Source organism: Leptonychotes weddellii, chromosome 10, assembly GCF_054177405.1.
Source record: "Leptonychotes weddellii isolate Sample4059 chromosome 10, ASM5417740v2, whole genome shotgun sequence".
Taxonomy (NCBI): domain Eukaryota; kingdom Metazoa; phylum Chordata; class Mammalia; order Carnivora; family Phocidae; genus Leptonychotes; species Leptonychotes weddellii.
The window spans coordinates 102,560,727-102,583,007 of record NC_138378.1 but is presented as its reverse complement, the minus strand read 5'-3'; the positions used below and the strand labels follow the sequence as shown (position 1 = coordinate 102,583,007).

Genomic DNA, 22,281 nt, shown 5'->3' with positions numbered 1-22,281 from the left:
TATTTGCCCTATAGAGATTCTCACATTCTGGATTTTGCCTCCCGCAAAACTCCCATTTTGTTGGGTCATTTAATCTAAAAATGGTATCATTTAACATGGTCCTCTAACATATTTCCTATACACTGGTAATTGGATCTAGAAGCTTCAGGTTAAAATCTTTTGGCACTTCAAAGGTGACAGTGTGTTCTTTTATCAGGTGTCACAGAGTTGTTGGAAAAACAAATGAAATGATCCTTATGGAAGCACTTCTTAAATTGTAAAGGATTGTACACATAAGACTTTTTTGTTATTAAGGCTCTTTAGGTGATACAGTTATTTCAGTAGAAGTAATTGGAAACTAGAATCCTGGAAAATTGTATGCTGGAAAAGACATGTAAAAGTTATAGTGAAGGGCTTAAAATAACCTAAAAAAGAGAAAAAGTGTGGAGATTTCCCCATAGTATATTACTTGGGAGATGATGCACTCACATTCTGTACTCTCTTACAAAAAAAAAAGACAAGTAAAAAAAAATTTTTTTTTCTCCTAAAAATAGTCTTCCCCATTCCCAAAAATTACCTTATGAGGATACATGAAATATAGTAGGAGGACAATAAGAAAGAAGGAAGGAAGGAAGCAGTGTCAGAGATACATCATACAACTAGAAGTGAGGATAAGAATCCCTACCATAGAAAACTTGACATTAAATTTGTGGCTTTAGGAAGGTGGAAATTTGACTCTAGAGAAAACAGCTTACGAGAGAAGAGAAGAGAAGCCATGTATGTAATTCATGGCACCCACAGAAGACGGATATTTTTAAGATTTTTAAATATTTATTTAAATAATTTTTGTATGTGCCATTGACAGTAGTACCCAAAAGTTAGGATAAATTTATAAAAGATGTCTCTCCCTCTATATCGAAAATTACCAAAATTGAGAGAAATTAACAAAGATCTTAGTATAAAGTGATGTAAACCACCTTTATGGATTGAAAGATTCAATACTGTTAAAATGAGGAATTCCCCCTGTATTTATCTGTGTATTCGGTGCATTCCCAATTAAATTTCAGTAGTATCTCCAGGTAAAATTGGAGGACTTAGCCTACTCAATTTCAAGGTAAAGTTACAGTAATCAAAGGAGTTTGATATTAGTGAAAAATAAATATAGATTAAGGAATCAAAATAGAGAGTCCAGTAATAGATCACACACAATTGGTTTTTAGTAAAGGTACTTAGTTGAGTTAATGGAGAAAGTAAAATCTTTCCAGCAGTTGGTCGTGAACCAACCGCATATCCATATGGAAAAAAATGCATCTCAACTCTTACTTCACAAAAGTTGACCCAAAATAGATATATGTAAAACCCAAACCTACAAAACTTCTAGAAGAAAACAGGATAAAGTCTATGCAAATGTTAGCAGATGAAATCTTCTTAGATGGCATCACAAAAAGCATTACACACCACAGGAAAAAAGTGGTCATTTGGACTTAATGAAAGTTGAAATCTTTTCTTTCTGAAATGACAGGGTTTGTGACTTCTGAGTGATTATTACAGTGTTGGTTCCTCTTCCAGTTTGGGAGGTGATATCCACCGTCCCAGGAATTCTCAATACATTTTTATTACTTAAAAAAAAAAGAGAAAGAAATGACACTGTTAAGAGAGTGGAAAGGCAAGCTGCAGGGGGTAGAATATTTGCAATTCCTACATCAGACAAAGGATTCGTATCCAGAAAATATAAAAAAACTCTTAAGAATGAAACTCAGAAAGCAGTTGGTAAAGGTGGGAACAGATATATCACAAAAGAATTCAGACGGCCAATAAGTGCATGTAAGGGTATTATACATCATTGATCATCACAAATGCAAATTAAAATGACAGTGAGCTAACACTACATACCCATTATGGATTGATTAAAATTTAAAAGACAGTTCCATCTGTTGGTGAGAATGGGGTGCAGTTAGAATCTCGTATCTTGCTGGTGGGAATATGAAATGGTACAACGGAAAACAACTTGGCAATTTCTTAAAAGTTAAGGATTCATCTACTTGAAGACCCAGCCATTCTACTGCTAGGTATTTACCTGGAGAGTCAAAAACATGTTCATAAAAAGACCAGTACATGAATGGTCATAGCAACTTTATTTATTTATTTATTTATTTATTTATTTATTTATTAAGATTTTATTTATTTGAGAGAGAGAGAATGAGAGAGAGCACATGAGAGGGGGGAGGGTCAGAGGGAGAAGCAGACTCCCTGCCAAGCAGGGAGCCCGATACGGGACTTGATCCAGGGACTCCAGGATCATGACCTGAGCCGAAGGCAGTCGCTTAACCAACTGAGCCACCCAGGCGCCCGCAACTTTATTTTTTTAATAGCTGGACCCTGGAGAGAACCCATATGTCCCTCATCATATGAATGGATAAACAAATTCTTTATCTAGCAGTATAAGGAGTATATTATTGATACATCAACAACATGGCTGAATCTCAAACTTACGCTGTGAGAAAGAAGCCAAAGAGTACATGCTCTATATGATTCTACTTACATAAAAATTCTAAGAAATGCAGACCAATATGTAGTTCAATGGTTGCCTGAGGATGGGGGTGGAGGGATAGAATGTTAAGGGACCCAAGGAGACTTGAGGGTGATGGAGTGTTTATCACAGTGTTTGTTTCATGGATAAATGTTTATGTCAAACTGATTAAATAGTATATTTTAAGTGTGCACTGTTTATTACGCTTCATTTATAGTGTAGTAGACTTGTAAAAGAAAAACCTTCAATATCTTCTTGCTAATTACAACTGTGGTTTATAGGGTTGTTTCTTTAAATATATTTTCGGTGGAAGTTAATGCTAACTTCTATATCCATTAACACTTCACTTTGTTTTGGGATAACTTACTTTTACTTATTTTAAATTTGAAAATTACCATAGAGCCTGTTGTTAGTTGGCATAAGAATTACTTGAGAGCTTGTTAAAAAACTCTTCTGCCCTACAGTTTGATTTAACTTCTAAATAGCTAGGCCATAGGTTCTCTCTCTCTCTTTTTTTTTTAAGAGAGAGGGAGGGAAGATGGGGAGGGGCAGAGGGAAAGGGAGAGAGAACTTTCTTAAGGAGGCTCCCCATCAAGTGTGGAGCCAACGCTGGCCGGGCTCGATCTCACAACCCTGTGAGACCATGACCTGAGCCAAAATCCAGAGTTGGACCCTTAACCAACTCTACCCAAGTGCCCTAGGCCACAGATACTCTTGTTTGCCTTTGACAGTTCTGGTTTATACCTCTTATCTCTGTATAATAATTAATAGTGACTTCTGTCGTCGTTACAAGTGTCCCAGTTTAGACAACAAATTATATGATCACTTTACATTTAGAGCACCGGGGCATTTCAAACCCTCATTCCTAAGCTTGGTATAAATAATGTGCAACAGCAGGTTCAAGTTAGTATTCCTTGACCTGAGGGGCTACTGCCGTACTTGGCCAGTTAAGACAGTGAAACCTGATGGTTTGGTGGACATCCTGTGAAAATTGAGGACCTTAACAAGAGCATGTCTTAACTCAAACAGTAATTTGTAGACTAGTTCAGACAGATTGTTCCCTCTAACCTGTACATTGTTGGAACTTTGTGATAACTGATAGTTATAATAAATGTGATTTGAGGAATGTTTAGTATCATCACACACCTTCTGAATTACTGTGGAAGTTCTAATCAACATATTTTGCTTTGAATCTTATATTCTGATTATTTGAAAATATAAATTTAGGTTAATTTGGACTATTAAATAAGGACAGTCCACCCCTCACTTTTTCAGTGATAGTGTATAAAAAGTTTTCTTTTGCATGAGAAACTATGCAGTTATGCCTGTGGTAGTTTTTATACAGTTCTTGATGGATTTTTTTAGAAGGGCTTGGTGTAAAGATACTTTTATAAGCAAATAAAATTCATAGGGCATTCTGAAAGGATACTGTTAAAATAGGTTGTAAACCAATTTTCTGTATTTTCCCCTTTGGTACTTCTGCTCTTTATATCTTAAGCATGACCTTTATAGTACCAACCACCACCAAAACAGCATGCACCTGTCATCACGGAAGTTCCTCTGGGAGTTAAGCCCTTTGGAAAGAATAAATATATAGAAGTATTCAAGAGGAAGGGGGGAATCAAGATTTTGAGACCTGAAAAGCCTTGTATTTTCCATCCTTTCCTATGGATGAAGCCTCTGGGATTTGGAGACATTGAAAGGCCTACCAGGATTAGGACTAATCTCTCTTTCCTTTTCTGTACCCTGCGGTGGAGACTGGGTTTCTCCAGTTGATGTACCCTCCCAGGATTTTGACTCAGGCACTCATTATATATGATCTTTTGATTGGTTTAAAATTTTATCAAAAAGTTGACAGTTTTAAAAGGTTTGTTGCTTAGTGTGGTTTTAGTGTGTATTGCTCCTTATGTGGATATATCTCTGATTTCATAAAATGATGGTTTGACAGCTTCTCTAAAGTGGCGTATGTCCATTTAAGTGAGTAGAGGTGTTCTGCTTTATATAAAAATTTGTTCATAAATTTTAGAATCTGTAGGTAAGAAACCCATATATCAAAGTAAATGTCCTAATTCCTGTGAAGATTATACTTCCTTGATAGCCAAAGACATTAACATTCTCCAGTCAGTCCCTCCAACCTTCATTCACTAAAATTCAGTTGGTAGTTTATTGTTTGGTTTTTAAAATGGACACATGAAAAAATGCTCACCATCACTCAGCATCAGGGAAATACAAATTAAAACCACAATGAGATACCACCTCACACCTGTCAGAATGGCTAAAATTAAGTCAGGAGACAACAGATGTTGGCGAGGATGCGGAGAAAGGGGAACCCTCTTACACTGTTGGTGGGAATGCAAGCTGGTGCAGCCACTCTGGAAAACAGTATGGAGGTTCCTCAAAAAGTTAAAAATAGAACCATCCTATGACCCAGCAATTGCACTGCTAGGTATTTGTCCAGAGGATACAAACATAGTGATTTGAAGGGGCACCCCAATGTTTTTAGCAGCAATATCCACAATAGCCAAAGTATAAAAGAGTCCAAATGTCCATTGATACATGAATGGATAAAGAAGATGTGATACACACACACACATGGGACTATTACTCAACTGTTAAAAAGAATGAAATCTTGCCGTTTGCAGTGACGTGGATGGAGCTAGAGGGTATTATGCTAAGTGAAATAAATCAGAGAAAGACAAATACCAAATGATTTCGCGAATACTTATGTGGAATTTAAGAAACAAAACTTAAGGGGGAGGGAAGGATAATAAAATAAGATAAAAACAGAGGGAGGCAAACCATAAGAGACTCTTAACTATAGGAAACAAATTGGGGTTTCTGGAGGGGAGGTGGGAAGGGGGATGAGGTAATCGGGTGATGGGCATTAAGGAGGGCACTTGATGGAATGAGCACTGGGTGTTAAATGCAACTGCTGAATCGCTGAATTCTCCCCCTAAAACTAATACAGTATTATGTTGACTAAATTGATTTTAAAGAAAAAAGAAAAAAATCATTTTTACTGTTTCTCCTGTAGTGTCCTTAGCTTCTGCATATGCTTATCTTCATGTTTCTTTTATTTTCTCACAGAAAGTACTTCAAACTAGGAATTTAAACCTAATTAAGAGGACTGTATTGAGGATGCCCCTGCATGCTGTTATTCCATTGTTGCAAGAGGTAACTGAGTATTTTTTTCATTTTAAGGTCCTAACACTGTGAGTTAAAGAGAAAATCTAGTGTTTAGAGAAATGGAATTACAGTATGTAAGCAAGCAGGGTCTTTAGAGTAGATAATAGATCTACTCAAACAAAATTTACCTAGTCCACATTTTTTTTTTTTAAAGATTTTATTTATTTATTTGAGAGAGAGAGAAAGCATGAGGTGGGGAGGGTCAGAGGGAGAAGCAGACTCCTCGCTGAGCAAGGAGCCCGATGCGGGACTCGATCCCAGGACTCCAGGATCATGACCTGAGCCGAAGGCAGTCGCTTAACCAACTGAGCCACCCAGGCGCCCCCTAGTCCACATTTTTTAATGTATTTTTTTATTGAGATATAATTCACGTACCATAAAATACACTCTTATTTAATACGTATAATTAAGTATTTTTTCGTATATTCACAGGCTGTGCAGTTGTCACGCCAAAAAAATAAATAAGTAAATAAATCATGTACCACTGAGCCATTCCCCATTTTCCCTTACCCCCAGTTTCTGGCAACCACAGATTATATTCTGTCCCTGGATTTGTCTCTTCTCAATTTTCATTCATATAAATTGTGGCCTAGATTTTTATCAGGTAATTACTCTTACTGTGGGAATGTGTTCCTAGATTATGTTATACTGGTTGAACATTGAGGAATTAGGAAATTTAGGAATCCTTTAGGAGTAGTGATTTCCTAAGTCTTTTTGGGGGGTAGGGGCAGAGGGAGAGAGAGAGAATCTTAAGCAGGTTTCCCTACCCAGCGCAGAGCCCTAATTTGGGGCTTGATTTGACGACCCTGAGATTATGACCTGCGCTGAAATCAAGAGTTGGGTGCTTAACCACCTGAGCCCCCCCAGGTGCCCCCTTAATAGTCTTTTCTATATTTTCTTTGTATCGTGGGAATTGGTGCACATGGGCTGCCTCTGAAGTGTGGTTGCTAATACTGTTTTTCTCTCCCTCAGCTTACAAAGAGATTGCAGGGACATCCTAATAGGTAAGATATTTAGGTGACTTAAATTGCTTTGATTTTATCAATATTTTAGAGGTGATTCTTAAAAACAGCAGTTTCTGACAGCATGAAATTACATAGTCGGCAGCTCCACACTCTAAGTGGTAAGACTGTGTCTATAAGGGTCAGATACTGCTCTTCCCACTTACTGTAAGTTGAATGACTCTTATTCCTAAGATTTTAGTACAGTTTTTTCCTTTCTTTTAGGAAACTCCTGTGTAGTTTTTCCAGCTTCATTATCAGGTCATGTAATGATTTAGTAACGATTTAGTCCTAATCAGGTGTAAAATTGCCTTTTGTAGAACTCCCCCAACCTCTGGTAGTTGCTAAGGCACTGTAAGGAAGTATTTTGTAGGACTGAATTTTGTGGGTCTTTTTTGTTAATAATTTGATGATTATTCAGATAGGGAGTTGGTATCGCAAAGATCCTAAGCTGACAGTATAGTATTACCAGTGCTACAGTATATAGTTTTGGTTTTTTTTGAAAGATGTTATTTATTTGAGAGGATAGCGAGAGAGCATGAGCAGGGCAGGGTGGTGTCAGGGAGAGGGAGAAGCAGACCACCTGCTGAGCAGGGAGCCCAGCGTGGGGGCGATCCCAGGACGCTGGGATCATGACCTGAGCCAAAGGCAGATGCTTAACCAACTGAGCCACCCAGGCGCCCCTGTAATTTGTCTTTTCTTAAAAAAAAAGAAAAAAAAAATTAAAAGATTTTATTTATGCATTTGAGAGAGAGAGAGCACGAGTGGAGGGGAAGAGGGAGAAGCAGGCTCCCCGTTGATCAAGGAGCCTGATGTGGGACTCGAACCCAGGACCCTGAGATCATGACCTGAGCTGAAGGCAGACGCTTAACCAACTGTGAGCCATCCAGGCGCCCCTTTTCTTTTAAGTTTTTTCCCCTGATAGACTCCATTTGTGTTTGGAGCTCACAAAGAAAAAATAATTCATTGATTAGGCCCAGCTTTTACACATTTTTGGTCTATATTTGCCTTTTAATGTGGCATAGAAATCTTATGCTGTTTGTACCTGATGATGAGTAGATGGTGGGTGTAAAAATGCGAAGTCAGTTGAGCCCAGTTTACTGCCTTGGGATCAGTTAATTACGAAGTAAAGCATGGGTTTTATTCTTGAATTGTTTTAGAGGAAGAGAGTTTTGTCCTGTTCAATCCATGTTATTCTCCTCTCCTTCCCAAGAGATAAGTCTGTTTCACAGATCTCAGACTCATGAAGGGATGAGAAGATCATCAAAGTCAGTGGTTTATTTAGTAGTGTTGTTTTTCACAGGGCACAATTTATAGATCTTTACTTGGCCTGAGTTTTTCTAATACTATAACTCCATTGTATTTAATTTTGAATTCGTGAATATTCGTTTACTTGGATTTTTCTTCTTTTTTTCAGTGCTGTTTTAATGGTTCAGTGGCTAAAATGTGTGTTAACGGTCCATGCATCTTACCTATCCACAGTAAGTCTTCAGCTATAGTTGCTGAATAGTTTGGCTTTGATAAGGATTATAAACTGATATGTTAATGAAATCATCCTCCCTCCACCTGCCCTTCAACCATCAGCTTCTGCTTTTAAAGATTTTATTTTACCCCAGGTGAATTGTAATAATGTCATCGTTGTTGCCTTTTGTAAATTGGCCTTTTCTTTGCCCTGGATTTTTAAAAGTAATATATATTCTATAGAGAACTTTGAGAAATACAGAAAGGAGAAAAGTAACATACTGATAAATTAGCCTTTAGATGTTTTTTTTATGTATATATATAACCTGTTTAGCAAAATTATTTTTACAATGTTTGTATCTCTCCATTGTTCTACCTTGTCCCAGGACAATAGAAGATAGCTTGTGGTAAAAATGAAGTTAAATATTTAATAGCTGTCATTTTGTGGGGCTGCTGTCAGGTCTTGGTTATCTATTACAAATGGAAGGGAGGAAACAACAAGTTTTAATCAATACCAGAAAACACAGTTTTATAATACACATATTTACATACATTTCATAATATGAATTGGGTTCTTTGCTTATTAAATCAGTTATATATATGTGTGTGTGTATATATATTTTTCAAGATTTTATTTATTTATTTGACAGAGCGCTAGCACAAGTAGGCAGTGCGGCAGGCAGAGGGAGAGGGAGAAGCAGGCTCTCTGCTGAGCAATGTGGGGCTAGATCCCAGGACCCTGGGATCATGGCCTGAGCTGAAGGCAGCTGCTTAACCGACCGAGCCATCTAGGCACCCCAAATCAGTTATATTTTAAGTTTCTGGAAATAAAATTATACAATTCACTTTTTTTTTTCTTTAATTTTAATATCTAGCACCTTATAATAGATTTTCTTAATAGGTTATAGTGGATAGTTGAAGAAAGTTCTTAATTGCTCTTCTTTCTTAACACAGTTTCACCCAACTCCGCCTGGTCACTGTCCCTTGTTCTGTCTCAGGCTTCTTTTGCCTTCAGTAGTTTGAAATAGGGAAAACAAGTGGATAACCTGCTTTGAAGCCAGGAGTTTGTTCTTTATGTGTCTGGGGAGAATTCTGCCAGGATGTTAGAATGGGGGGAGGTATAAGAACAGTGGGAATGGCTTTGGGGTTTCCCAGCTTGCGGAATCTTGGGATGAGTTGAGGGCAGTGGTGAGTGGAGTGGTGGAGTGGCGGGTGATGGGCACGGGAAGATTCCCACAAGCATCCGGACTTGGGGTGAACAGGACAGCACTTATTTTATAACCTCATTCATTTGCTTAGAAGTGAGTAGAGCCCTAGGAGGCCTTGTAGAGAAATCCCTTCTGGAGTCAAGGGTGAACTGCTGGAGTAGTAGTCTTGTGACGGTCACAGTCATGGCAAAACAGACCAGAGAAGCACGGTGTGGAGAGGGCTCCCCTGCCTACGGGAATTCTGTCCTCACAGAACAGTGCTTTTCCTTCCACCTTTCCTTCGCTTCCTCCTCCCTACCAGATGTCCTTATCTTCTCTAAGCTGAGGGACTGTGCTAGGCATGCAGCTTAAGGAATGGACAAGATACCCTGTTCTCCCTGTTCTGGAGCTTGTTGTGGGCATAGGGACAGATAAAAAAGAGATGATGGCCACTGGAATGTGATCACGTTAAACTTTGTTTTATTCATTTTTGTGTCTGTTTGCTGTTTAAAGTTTAACATTTGAATGAAACTCTTATGCTAAATCGTCAGTGAGAGGAGGGCAAGTAAAGGCTAATTAAAGGGCAAAGAGTGGGGTTCTTTTTTTTTGTTCCCCTGGAGGGACAGATTTCATGCTTTAATTCCTTAAGCATGGTTCAGAGGATTCTTTAACAGGGAGTATGTTTGAAATACTGTAAGGTCAGCTTTGTACTCTATCGCTCTGTTGTGCTGTCTCTGGAAGCTGTGAAAAGCTTCCTTTAGCTTGCTTATGGTATAGGTAGATAATGTGATATAATCAGAGAGTAAGTTTCAGAGGAAAGCCCTCTTTAGCCTGGAGATACGTGGTGGGGGTATTTTTTATTTAATGTTTCAGTTATATTGACCTCTCTATTTTATTTTTAAATTTTTTAAATTATTTTTTAATTTATTTTTTTAGTAGGCTCCACACTCAGCGTGGAGCCCATCTTGGGCCTTGAACTCACCACCCTTAGATCAAGACATGACCTGAGATCAAGAGTCAGACACTTAACCGACTGAGCCACCCAGGCATCCCCCTGTATTATTATTTTAAAAAACACACTATTTTTTGCCATTAGGACATTAAAGGCCGGCCTGTGAAAATTTGCGATGTTGCTAGGCTGTGTTCCAAGCAGCCACTGCCACAGGAGGTGTAAGCAGATGCTTATGTTGCAGTGGCTGAATACTTGGGTGTTTCTGAGCATGATTTGTATGTTTGTTATCTATACTTTGTCATGATAGTATGAATATGATAATCTTTTTTCCCCCCTAGTTGCCTGATCTGGTACCCCAGCTGGGAACACTATACCAGTTAATGGAAAGCAGAGTAAAAACTTTTCAGAAACTCTCCCACCTTCATGGAAAGCTTATTCTTCTAATCACTCAAGTGAGTAAATCAGATTGTTTTATGCTAAACTTTAGATGCGATAGGAATAGAGAGGAAAAGGATCGTTTACCTGAACATCTAAAGCCCCATGTTTCAGCAAGAAATTGATAAATCAGGATCCAGTCTTTAACTTTGGAAATGTTATGTATTTGACAGTTGGTAAACTTATTTGTGCCGGATTCAGCTTTTCCTCAAAGGTTCTCACTGTCCTATGTCAGTTGTTAATATAGTTAGGATGGTTGTGCTACTATGAACAGCAAGTTACAGGGTATTTATATACAGTTACAGTTTTGGCACAGAAGCAAGTTCTGATCACCTTAAAAGGTATTCAACTTTTACAGAGTAATTCTTTATTCTTGTATTTAACAAGTTTGTTTTTTGCCCTGTATTGATCTGCATTTATTAAGGTCATCCGTCATACTGGTTGAGGGCAAGTTTACTGTTGGGGAAGGTGGGGTGTGATGGTGACTGCTATGCTTGCGATAACCTTGTACTCTACTTCATAATAGTACTTGATTATCTTTCAGGTTACAGCATCAGAAAAAACAAAGGGAATGACTTGTCCTGCACAAAAGGCAAAATTGGTGTATGAGGAAGGTAAGGCTTGAGGGTACTATAGATCTAGAATTGGAACATTAGTTTTTTAACATTGAGTTCTGTTACTTATTTTGTAGAACATGACTGTGAGTAAGATCATACTATGGCACACCAGATTTTCTAATAAAATGGGCAAGCCTGTGGCAAAAATACCATCCAATAAGAAAAGAAAAGGTGCAAATACTGTATAGTAAAACGAGAAAGGGCACTGGGTATGGAAGATAAATTTAAGTGTAGGAGAACACTATGAACAAACTTAGGCCAGCACATTAAAACCCTAGATGATAAGAGGTAATTTCTTAGGAAACATTAATGACAAAAGTGACTTAAAAATAGAAATAGAGACCTTGACTAAGCCAGTGGCCTTGAATTGATTTAATCAAAACTTTTGCTCAAAGATGCCAGGCACAGGGTTTTTATAGGTGAATTTTATCAATCTTTCCAAGGAACAAGTCCTTTTTGTCATATATAACAATTTAGGCATTTTGTGAGTCAAAACCAGGTAAGGAGAGTTAAAACATTTTAGAATGGCTTTAAATATCTTGAGTAGCAAATTGATTACAGAAGTACTTAAGATAATATGTCATTACCAAGTAGAATTTAAAGATTGTAAGGCGATTTAGCATCAAGAGATCTATTTAATGTAGTTATCACATTAACAGATTAACAGGGAAAATGGAGATGGAGAAAAAGAATTCAGTAAAATTCAGTCTTCATCTCAGTGATAATCTGAGCAATCTACGAATTTAAAGGAATTTCCCTAATCTCTATCAGACAAAGTTGAGAAGCATTCCCATAAAGTCAGGAACTAGACAATAATGTACCTTTTATTTCTTCTGGATATCTTGCCTAGTATTGTATGAAAGAAGTGAATTCTAGAGCATTGGACTTGGCTGGCAGTTGTTATCCTTCTCAACTTAGAAAATGCAGCAGAATTTACAGTTACACCATCATTAATGAGATAGGGAAGTAAGCAACTTTATTGGACACCCAAGATCAGCAGAAAGGAATCAATTGCATGATTGTCTCAGCAATGTATTGTATGTCTATTAATGTATTTCCCAGTCAGAAAATGTATTAGGAAAAAAGTTGCATTCACAGCAGCAGTCAAAATTATGAAGTACCTAGATAATAAAACCTTTATAGAGAAAATAATAAAACATAGCTGAAGGACATAAAAGCATACCTGAATTAATTAGACTTTTTTTTTTTTTCCAGTTTTACTGAGATACAGTTACATATAACATATTTTTTTTAGGTGTACAACATAATGATTTGATAATTTATGTATATATTGTGAAATGATCACCATTGTATGTTTAATTTACATCTATCACCACACATAGTTGGAGTTTTTATTTTCTTATGCTGAGAACTTTTTACTCTCTTAACAGCTTTCAGATAGACAGTACGATATTGTTAAGAGTGGTCACCATGCTGTACGTTATATTCCCAGGACTGACTTCTCTTATAATTGGAAGTTTGGACCTTTTGATTTTCACTCATTCCCCCCATCCTCCACACCTCTGGCAGCCACCAGTCTTTCTCTGTGTCTATTGGTTTGGTGTTTTAGATTGCACATCTAAGTAAGATCATACAGTATTTACCGTTATCTGTCAGACTTACTGCACCTGGTACAGTGCCCTCCAGGCCCATCCATTTGTCACAAATGGGAGGGTTTCCTTTTTTTTAATAGCTAAATGGAATTTAATGGCTGAATGTATATCACATTTTCTTTAACCATCCATCCAGTCCATCGATGGACTCTCAGGTTGTTCCTATGTCTTGGCTGTTGTAAATAATGCTGCAGTGAACATGGGGGTGCAGGTATCTCTTAGATCCTCATTTCATTTCCTTTGACATATACCCAGCAGTGGAATTGGTGGATCATCTGGTAGCTTTATTTTTAGTTTTTACTTTCTTAGGGAGCCTCCATACTGTTTTGAATAATGACAGCACCAATTTACATTTCTACCAACAGTACCATGAGGGTTTCCTTTTCTCCACATCCACGGCTTAGTTTTTTAAGATGGATTTTGTTAGGGTTTTGGTACTTTGTCCTACTCAGTGAGATCTTGATAAATGGACTTTTATGCAGATAAGAATATTAATGTTACTGCTTAGATGGATGGTAGCTGAATGTAGTATTTCTAAAAGTAAATTCAGGAATCGGACTCTGTTTAGTTGTTAGGGCTCTGCCCTCTGCTTGTTGATCACCAACTTAAGGCTGCGTTTTTCCCCTTGCAGAATCTTCTGAAGAGGAGTCAGATGACGAAATTGCAGAGAAGGACTCTGATGTGAGTACCTTGTTTCCTGGTGCATAAATCTGCCTTTACACCCTTGCGCTCTGTATGAACAAGGACTTCATGAATGCTTTCTAAAGTGCTTCATCTATTTCCACCAGGATAACTGGGATGAAGATGAGGAAGAGAAAGAAAGTGAAAAAGATGAGGATGTTGATGAGAACGATGAGGAGGAGGAAGATGCTGAAGAAAAAGATGAAGAGAATGGGGAGGAGGACAGGGATGTAGCCAGTGAGAAAGAATTAAATGGAGATTCTGACTTAGATCCTGAAAATGAAAGTGAAGAAGAGTGAGGACGGAGAACAAGCCGATGGAGCTGTCATCTCCGGTACACCTTCCCCAATGCTGCCGAGTTCTCCTGGGAAGGGTTGTCTCTGGGACAGGCGCCAAGGACCGTTGCACATTTCCAGATTCCTCGTGGTGGTTCCCATGCCGTCTCGCTGTCCTGAGCACCCCAGACTTCACTGTGTATATAAGAGTGTTTCCTTCAAATGTTAATAAACTTTACACAGCAAATAGACACCTTTTCTGCAATGTACTGACATGAGTGTCCAATATATGGTATATTTTTATAATATAATATCCCAGTATGGTTGGTTATAGCAAGAATTGACATAAGTGAAGACACAGACATCTCCCATGTAGGGTTTCAAAAACTGGACTTTTGTGAAGGAGTCAGCTCTTATCTCAGGTTGGTATCTTTCATCAGATCCAGATACAAAGCGGCACTAGTGAAAACAATTTTTAATTTGGTACATTTTCATAAAATATGAAGGGATAACTAAAGATTCGGAGCAAAAACAGTTGGGATTTAAAAACTTTTAAGTATCAGTATCCCTAGCTTGCTTGCTATTAATGGTGGTGATCTGATTTGAGTCAGGTTGAGTATTTGGAGTGCTTCCCCCAAACAGCCACTTATTTTTTAAGCTGTCATGTGGAATATTTTTTTAAAACACAAAAAATTATGGTAATTAAAAAACTAAAGAATTAGCCATATTAAGGATTTTTCTTGACTGCAGGTTGCCTGTAAAGAATCATCAGTGTATAGATTTAGAAGTACTCATTATCTGCAACTTTTTAAAAAATTCAGTTATAGCTGCTTTTGAAGAGGTTTTCATTTTTATTTAAATTACTAATGGATCAAAGAACAACTGTTTATTTTTTCTCTTTGGTTTTAGATATTAATGATAACCTTGTTGGAATTTTTTTCCAAAGAAAATATTTTTATAATTCAGTAATTTAATGTTTTCCTTCCTTTTCATTACCCACTCTTGGCAGTGTTAGGGTATCTGTTTACCTTTAAAATAATAAATCTGACTCAAGATTTTTTATGTATGTATAAATAAGTATTTTGGTGTGCTACAAAAGCCTTTTCAAATTATCAGTAATTTTTTTTTTTTTAAATTAAAAGAATGAGCCAGTATTTGTGTAGTGCTCTCTAGGGAACAATGCAGATGGAAGCTCAACTCTAAGGGAGGGCTGGGGAGATGGGTTTATTTTTACCACCTGTGAATATGTAGAACACAAAACCATTATCTCTGAGGGACTTTTTAACTTTAATGGCAGAACAGAGATTTCTGTGCTCAACTCATAGAGCTGGAGCCACACAAGCATCTTGGGAAAACAAGTTTGAGCCGCTACTGGTGTAATGTACAGTTATATTTGTCTATAAATGGAACTGTTTATGGCAATTTAATACCATTCTCTTTGTAAAGTGAATAAATATTCATCTTTACCCGGTGCTTGTCTTGTGGTATATGTAGAGGAACACAACCACATTTGGGCTTGTGTGCAGGTTTCAAGGAAGTGATCTTACTCCACTAGCATTAAAAGGTAAGCACGCTCTCTGGGTTTGTTGGAAAACCTAGAATTTGTAATGAAGTGAAAGAACCAAGAACTTTGAATTTAGATGCAGCCCCGCTTGGCTGGGTGATGCTTTCATAGCCTGAGGCTGCAGCGGCATCACCAGGATGGAGGTGCTCATCCACTGGGTCCTGCTTTGTGGTCTGTGAGTCTCCTTTCCCTGCACGTGACTCTCCCTGAAGGAGTCGAGTACAGTGTGTAGTGATTGCTTACTCATTATTTTGGGGGTTAGACAAATCCAGGGCTTAATTAGGCTTGTCCCAAAGACATTTCTGGTTTCAGGGTATTTTTCACTATGTTGTTCCATTCCTAATCCAGGCAACATTTTCTGTGGGTAGGGTCATCTTTTCTGAGATCATTTTCTTCCCAACCTTTGATTTTGAAAAGTTAACCTTCCATCATCACCAAGGATTACACATTGTATTTAGTTGTTATTGCTGTATTTGTGTGTGTGTGTGTTATTGCTCTATTAATCCAGAATTCTCCCTTGTGTGTTTGTGTTTCATGATTTTGATGTTTAAATGATTCCACATAAATTAAGCTGTGTTAGAGAATGTTTTATAACCTGGATTTGTCTGTTTCCTTATGATTAGATTCTGGCTTAAATGTTTTTTGGCAAGAATACTAAATAGGTAACTGATATTTGAGATTAATTTGTAAAAAGTAGTTCTTTGGGTATAGATGAATATAGAGTATGTTTTGGCATAAGTAGATGTCCAGCTTTTAGGTTTGGGACTTCTGAAGTTTTAGTGCAGAGGGATGTTTGAGGGTCAGAAACAGGATCTTGGTAGTGAGAACACTGGGTATATTGATGCTATATAAGGCTGTTTCCTGTGGAAGTTAACTCTTAGCATTGCACCTTCGTTCATTTAACAAATATTTATTGATTGCCAACTCTGTGCCAGGGATTATGTGGTTGCTTGGTATACATCACTGATTCTGTCCTGAGGAGCTGACATTCTACCAGAGAGATCTAGGCAAAAAACACTATCAAGAGTAAGTAAATTCAATGTAGTATGTTAGAGGGTGGTAACTTCTGGGGAGAAAAAGTGGAGTAAGGAAATGGGGAGTCTGGGTGCGGGGGCGGGGGTGTAGGTTGCAGAATTAAATACACGATCAGGTTAGGGTTTATTGAGAAGGCGAGACTTAACAGACTAGGAGGGGTGAGGGAGTTAGCAAGTGGGTATCTGGGGAAGAGTGTTCTGAGTGAAGAAACAGCAAAGGCCCTGTGGCTAGCACATACCTGTGATTGTGTTACAGAGAGATGTCAGTGAGACTGGAATGGAGGGAGAAAGGGAGAGTGCATCAAGAGGTTAGCGGAGAGGTAATGAGCAGTCAGGTTGCAAAGGCCTTTCAGGCCACTGTAGGGACTGGTCATGCTCTCAATGAAACACTGTTGCAGTGTTTGAGCAGAGGGGTGCTCTGCTCTGGCTTCTGTGTTGAGGATTTTGTATCACCCTGGTGCTATGTTGAGAAATTGAAGGACTGCATCCTAACAGAAGCCAGTAGGATACTTTTGCAGTAATCCAAATGAGAGATGATGGTGACTTAGGCTAGGGTGGTGGTCATGGAGTTTGGTTGGTTTCTGGATTGTTTTAAAGTTAGAGCTAATGGGATTTCTTATGGGGGAGGCAGAGGAGTCAGGGAAGACTCCCAGGTGTTTTTTCCCTAGAGCACCTGGATGATGCTGTGGGTGGAGCAGGTTTTAGAAAAGTAGATCAGGAATTGAGTTTTAGACATGTTGAGTTACAGATACCTAATTAGGAATGTGAATACATACCCAGCTGACTTGTGGAAAGGTCGAAAGGGAGGCGGAGATTTGGTATTGACATGTATGTGACAGTAAAGCCACAAGACTGAATGAGCTTCCCATGGAGTGAAGGTACATAGGAAGAGCACCCAGGCCTGATGCTCCAGCATCAGAGTGGGAGAAGAGAAACCCCAACGGACCCATCCAAGAGAGAGTGTCCGTAACGTAGGAAGGATTAACGTCTATTTAACTCTTCGTTCTCTTCAAATCTGAATTCATGACAACCTTTAGCCCTGATTTCTTTCAACTCTTAAGTGATGTTCCTGGTGAGTCCTCCCAGGCCACAGTGGTTATGATGTCCGCCCTCTGTATGACCGTTTGTTGATCCCTTCTTTGAAGGCAACTCAGGCATACAGTTTATTTTTTTAATCCAATGTTGTGGTCTTCATCTTTATGGCCCCTCAGCACTGTCCCTTGTGCTGACCCATTATGTGTCCAAATTGTATATGGATTGGAAGATGCAGAATGAGAGGTCACAGGAATGTGGACAGATGAGCAGGCATCATTCAGACAGGAAATGCAGTCTGGCAGAGGCACCGGATAGGTAGGGTTCACTCTGATGCACAGTGCTGGCTGACTTGCCGTGAGAAAACCAGATGGGCTGTACTTGGCAGTACTCTGATGGATTGTCATAAATGTGTGGATGACTTTTAATAGGAAGGTCATTCTGAGAGGAACAGGGCAATTATAAATGCACTTGAGGAGGTGAGGAACGTCAAATGAAAAACCCAAAAGTTGAGGTACCCGGGTGGCTCAGTCGACTGGTTAAGCATCTGCCTTCGGCACAGGTCGTGATCCCAGGGTCCTGGGATCGAGTCCCACATCGGGCTCCTTGCTCAGCAGGGAGCCTGCTCCTCCCTCGGCCCACACCTCTCCCTGCTTGTGCTCTCTCTCTGACAAGATCTTAAGAAAACAAAAGAAACCCAAAAGTTGAAAATCACCACTTTAAAAATTGCCTGGCATATTGTTTGCAGGTAATAATGGCTCAAAGGGGGAGGAAAGAACTCTACTTACTGGCTGCTGAAGTTAAGTAAAGGATTTCCTGAAGAAGTAAGTAGGTATGAAAGCATTTGGTTCTACCCTCAGCCCCACCACAGTGTGTTTTCTAGTTAGAGGGGAAGGGGCATGATGGCTTGTTAGTGCAATCCCTGAAGTCTGAGGCCATTTGGCTACTGCCTTAGCTGGCCTGGTGTGGTCACAATGCTCCGGAACTGGGCCAAAGCTTCGCAGGTTCAGAAACCTAGTTCTATCTTTGTCCTTAGAGTCGCTGCATTTTCACAGAGTGAAATCATTAACCAGGCTTCTAAGAAAAATTGGTATTTGGATGGTATTTACAGTGAGAAGTCTACCTCTCAAGTGGAGCAGAGTGTTCACGTTGGGTGGTGACATGTCTTCTTTCTGCACAGGGAGGCGACAGAGTAAACTGGCTTTATAGCTGGAAGACTGTCTTTGAACCAGAGTGTGCAGTTGGAATAAGAGAGATGAATTGGATGGTCTTACTAGCTGGTGTTATGGGCCGTGAGTAGTCTAGCATCGAAGGGGTTGGGATCTTGGCTTCCCTGTATGTTGCTCTGGGTCCTCTCGCTTCATACTGATCCTTCTCCTTTTAACAGCACAGTCACTGTGGTTGGAATGCTGGTGTTTGGGGTCTCCTCAGACACCCACTTAGGGCAGCTGGATTAGGGTATTCTAATCATTTGAGGGGACAGCTTTCTCCTGACCATGGGTACCGTTACCATACGGTTACACCTAAGAAATAAACTTGCTATTTTCAGCCCAACTTTGACCTTGTTTATTATATTTAAGCTAGCAAAATCTGGCTCCTCCCCTTTTCTTTGATTGTGGTAAAATACACATAAAATGCACCATTTTGACCGATTTTTAAGCGTACGGTTCTGTGGCATTCATTACATTACATTGTTGTGCAACTGGCAAAGTCAATTGGTGAAATTCATCATAGGATCAGGTCCAGGAAATGAAAGAGGGCAAACACAAATACAGTTGGTGTGCTGTGGAGGGACCCAATTTAGGGCCAGAAGCTTCAGTTATGGGCTCACACTGCAGCATGGCAATGATAAATCTACTTAATTTCTTCTTTTTTTGGTCTGTGCAGGAGAGTAACAACAGTGCTGTCTGTTACAAGAATGCCGTGAGAACCAAATGGAACAGTGTCTGGGACACTGAACACCAAACACCAAGGCACAGTACTTGGTGAGGAGCTTGTTTTCAGAACAATGGTCAGACATTTTTCCAACATGAGAAGGGAGGATGGGGTGCAAGTTCTCAGGCAAACTCCTTTTTGTCTCGGGCATTTTTAAGAAATCCACACAGCCTTACGGGTAAGCACAGACACTCCTCCCCCACTTCCACAGGTGAAAAGTGAAATGAATCAAATCGTTTTCCTTTCCTTTAATATATTTTTAAAATCTATTGTTTTAAAACTAATGACATCCATTCAGTAAGATTTGGAAAATACCAAAAAGCATGAAGAAGGAAAATAAAGTTATATTAACAGATAACCATTTTATACTGTTTTGGTTATCTCCTTTTAATCTTTTTCTCTTTGCCTGAGTGCACACACAGTTTTCTTCTGAAATTGGAATCCTAATATCTGTTCATTTTACCCTTTGTTACATAATATCATTACTTATCCTTTGAAATAATGCTGTCTGTGGTTCTTCATATTCCGTTATACTTGAACTAAATCTGTTTTAAGTAATGCTATAGTGAACATTTTTATTCACATTTTATATTTCTTTTTAAATGTATCCTTATGAGATTCTTAGGAGTAGTGTTACTTACTACATGAATATTCTCTTCAGACTTAAGAAATTTGCTAAATCATTTTCCAGAAAGGTTGTATTGATTTTTTTAGCCCCACACGCAATGCTCATGTTTCTGTTTCATTATGAACCTATGTTCACTTGCTTTGTTCATTGCTGCTTGTATTTCTGTAGAGTATTGTGAGTTCAGGTCCTTGTCTTTGCCTCAGAAGATTTGTCTTATTTACCTGTAAAGCCTTTTTATATATCAAAGATACTCAACCCTTGCCAAACATATGCCACAAATATTTTCCCCAGTTTGCTTTTTCATTTTTTGTGCAATACTATTTTCCTTTATAGTTTTCTTATTTTTAAGTTTAAAAAAACCTTTCCCCAGGAAGATATTCCTTGTATTTTGTTTTAGTCCTTTTATATCTTTATCTTTTTTTTTTTCTTCCACATTTACCTCTCTAGTCACTGGTTGTGGTTTATCAATGCGTATGGAAATAAAGTTGGTTGTAACCACCATTTTTCAAAGTAGAAAAAATAATTACTGTAAAACCTATCAGTATGTTGCATGTAGTTGAGAGTAATTGTTGAGGGGCATATATATGTTAGGTTGTAATGTAAAATGTGTTTCTGCGGGTAATCCATTTGGAATTCTTTTCTGGGTACCTGTGAGATGAGACTCTTAGTTTTCTCCCTGCACACATCAGTTTTCTGTACACTGTTTAATACTGTCGCCTATGGACCGAATTTGTGTCCTCCCGAAATTCCTATGTCGAAACCCTGATCCCCGATGTGATGGTATTTGGAGATGGGGCTTTTGGGAGGTAATCAAGTCAGGAGAGTGGAGCCTTCGTGGTGGGATTAGTGCCTTTATAGAGAAGACCTGAGAGAGCTTGCTTCCTTTCTCTGCTCTCGCCATGTGAGGGTACACTGAGGACGGCCATCTGCAGGCCAGGAAACAGGTTCTCGGCAGGCACCAGGTCTGCCAGCACCTTCATCATGGACTTCTCAGCCTTCAGACCTGTGAGTACTGTTTGTCTGGTAGTTTGCTACAGCAGCCCGAATGCACTAACACTCTTTCTCTGTCCTGCAGACCCGTGCTCCCAGGGTCTGTCTGTCTCAGTGCGGTCCATTCTGTCCCACTCCTCTCTCTTCGGCCGGTACTACATTGGTTTGAACTCTTGTAGCTTTGTAATTAATTCCACTTTATTTTTTGTATCTTTATACCTATATTTTCCTAAATCTCTGTTTGCCTTTTCATTCTTCCATATTATTAAGGAAAGATTCTTTGGTTGTAAGAAACAAAAACTTAACCGGAGGCAGCTTAAGCAAAACAGACGTATTTTAATTCCCAAGCATCTCCGCACACAGTTCAGCTGGACCTCGGGAAGGGTTTGCAGGCGGCAGGAGGAAGAGGTCCCTTTTCTGCTGCTCTCTGCTGCCCCAAAGTCTCCCCGTCACTTGGCTGCTCCACAGTGCCCACGTTTATGAGGTTATAATCCAGCCAGTGCTGCCTCTCGGGAGAGCTGCGTGTTCTCTGCCTCCCCACATCCACTCTCCGGCTTTCTCCATCTGCTCTGCGCGTGCTAGGAGGCTGAATTTTCTGTACTGCCTCAGACCGGCTCCTGGGCTGGCCACGGGTTGGGATCAGCCAGTGGGCGGCCCTGGCGGGGCCTGGAGGCTGGGAGGCCGGGAGGGAGGTGATGATTTGCCTGGGGCTGCGGAGGCAGGGGCTTAGCTCTAGCTGGAGGCTGGTCACAGTCCCCTCTTTGCTCCTCCCGTGGCTGCAGTGTTGGTTGGCTTTGCCTTCTTTGCCTTTGTCTTAGAATGCCTCACCCTCCCCGGCCAATTTCCCCTAACTCGGGCCACACCTTTGTAAGTAGCCCCTTGATGAAACTCATCTGACGCCCTCAGAGTGTGTCCCCTGTTTCCGCTGGGAGCCTGAGCCGGTCCAAACTGCCAACTCCTGGGAGAGACTGGCTTCGTTTTGTTCAGGTGTCCACCACGTCCAACCACCCAGCACCGCAGTGGTGACTCCCAGGAGCCCACCTCGGTCACGGGGGCAGTCTTCTGCCCAAAGCCAGGCTCGTTGTGAACTGAGCTGTTGGCTAGCTCACGAGAGTTTAAACATTTAAAAAATACATTTAACAAGTTTTAAAAAAGTTGTGGTAAAATATACATAGTATGAA

General features: G+C 39.5%; 1 protein-coding gene across 1 annotated transcript in view; it reads left to right on the top strand.

Annotated features, from left to right (window-relative positions):
• WDR43 (WD repeat domain 43) overlaps positions 1-15,383 on the top strand; it is a 40,105-nt gene extending 24,722 nt beyond the window's left edge. The window contains exons 11-17 of the mRNA XM_081796984.1: positions 5,597-5,683; positions 6,668-6,699; positions 8,114-8,177; positions 10,635-10,748; positions 11,276-11,345; positions 13,593-13,642; positions 13,750-15,383. Coding sequence (XP_081653110.1) covers positions 5,597-5,683; positions 6,668-6,699; positions 8,114-8,177; positions 10,635-10,748; positions 11,276-11,345; positions 13,593-13,642; positions 13,750-13,941 — 609 coding nt within the window. The 3' untranslated portion in view covers positions 13,942-15,383. The remainder of the gene's footprint in view (positions 1-5,596; positions 5,684-6,667; positions 6,700-8,113; positions 8,178-10,634; positions 10,749-11,275; positions 11,346-13,592; positions 13,643-13,749) is intronic.
• The last annotated feature ends 6,898 nt before the right edge of the window (positions 15,384-22,281 follow it).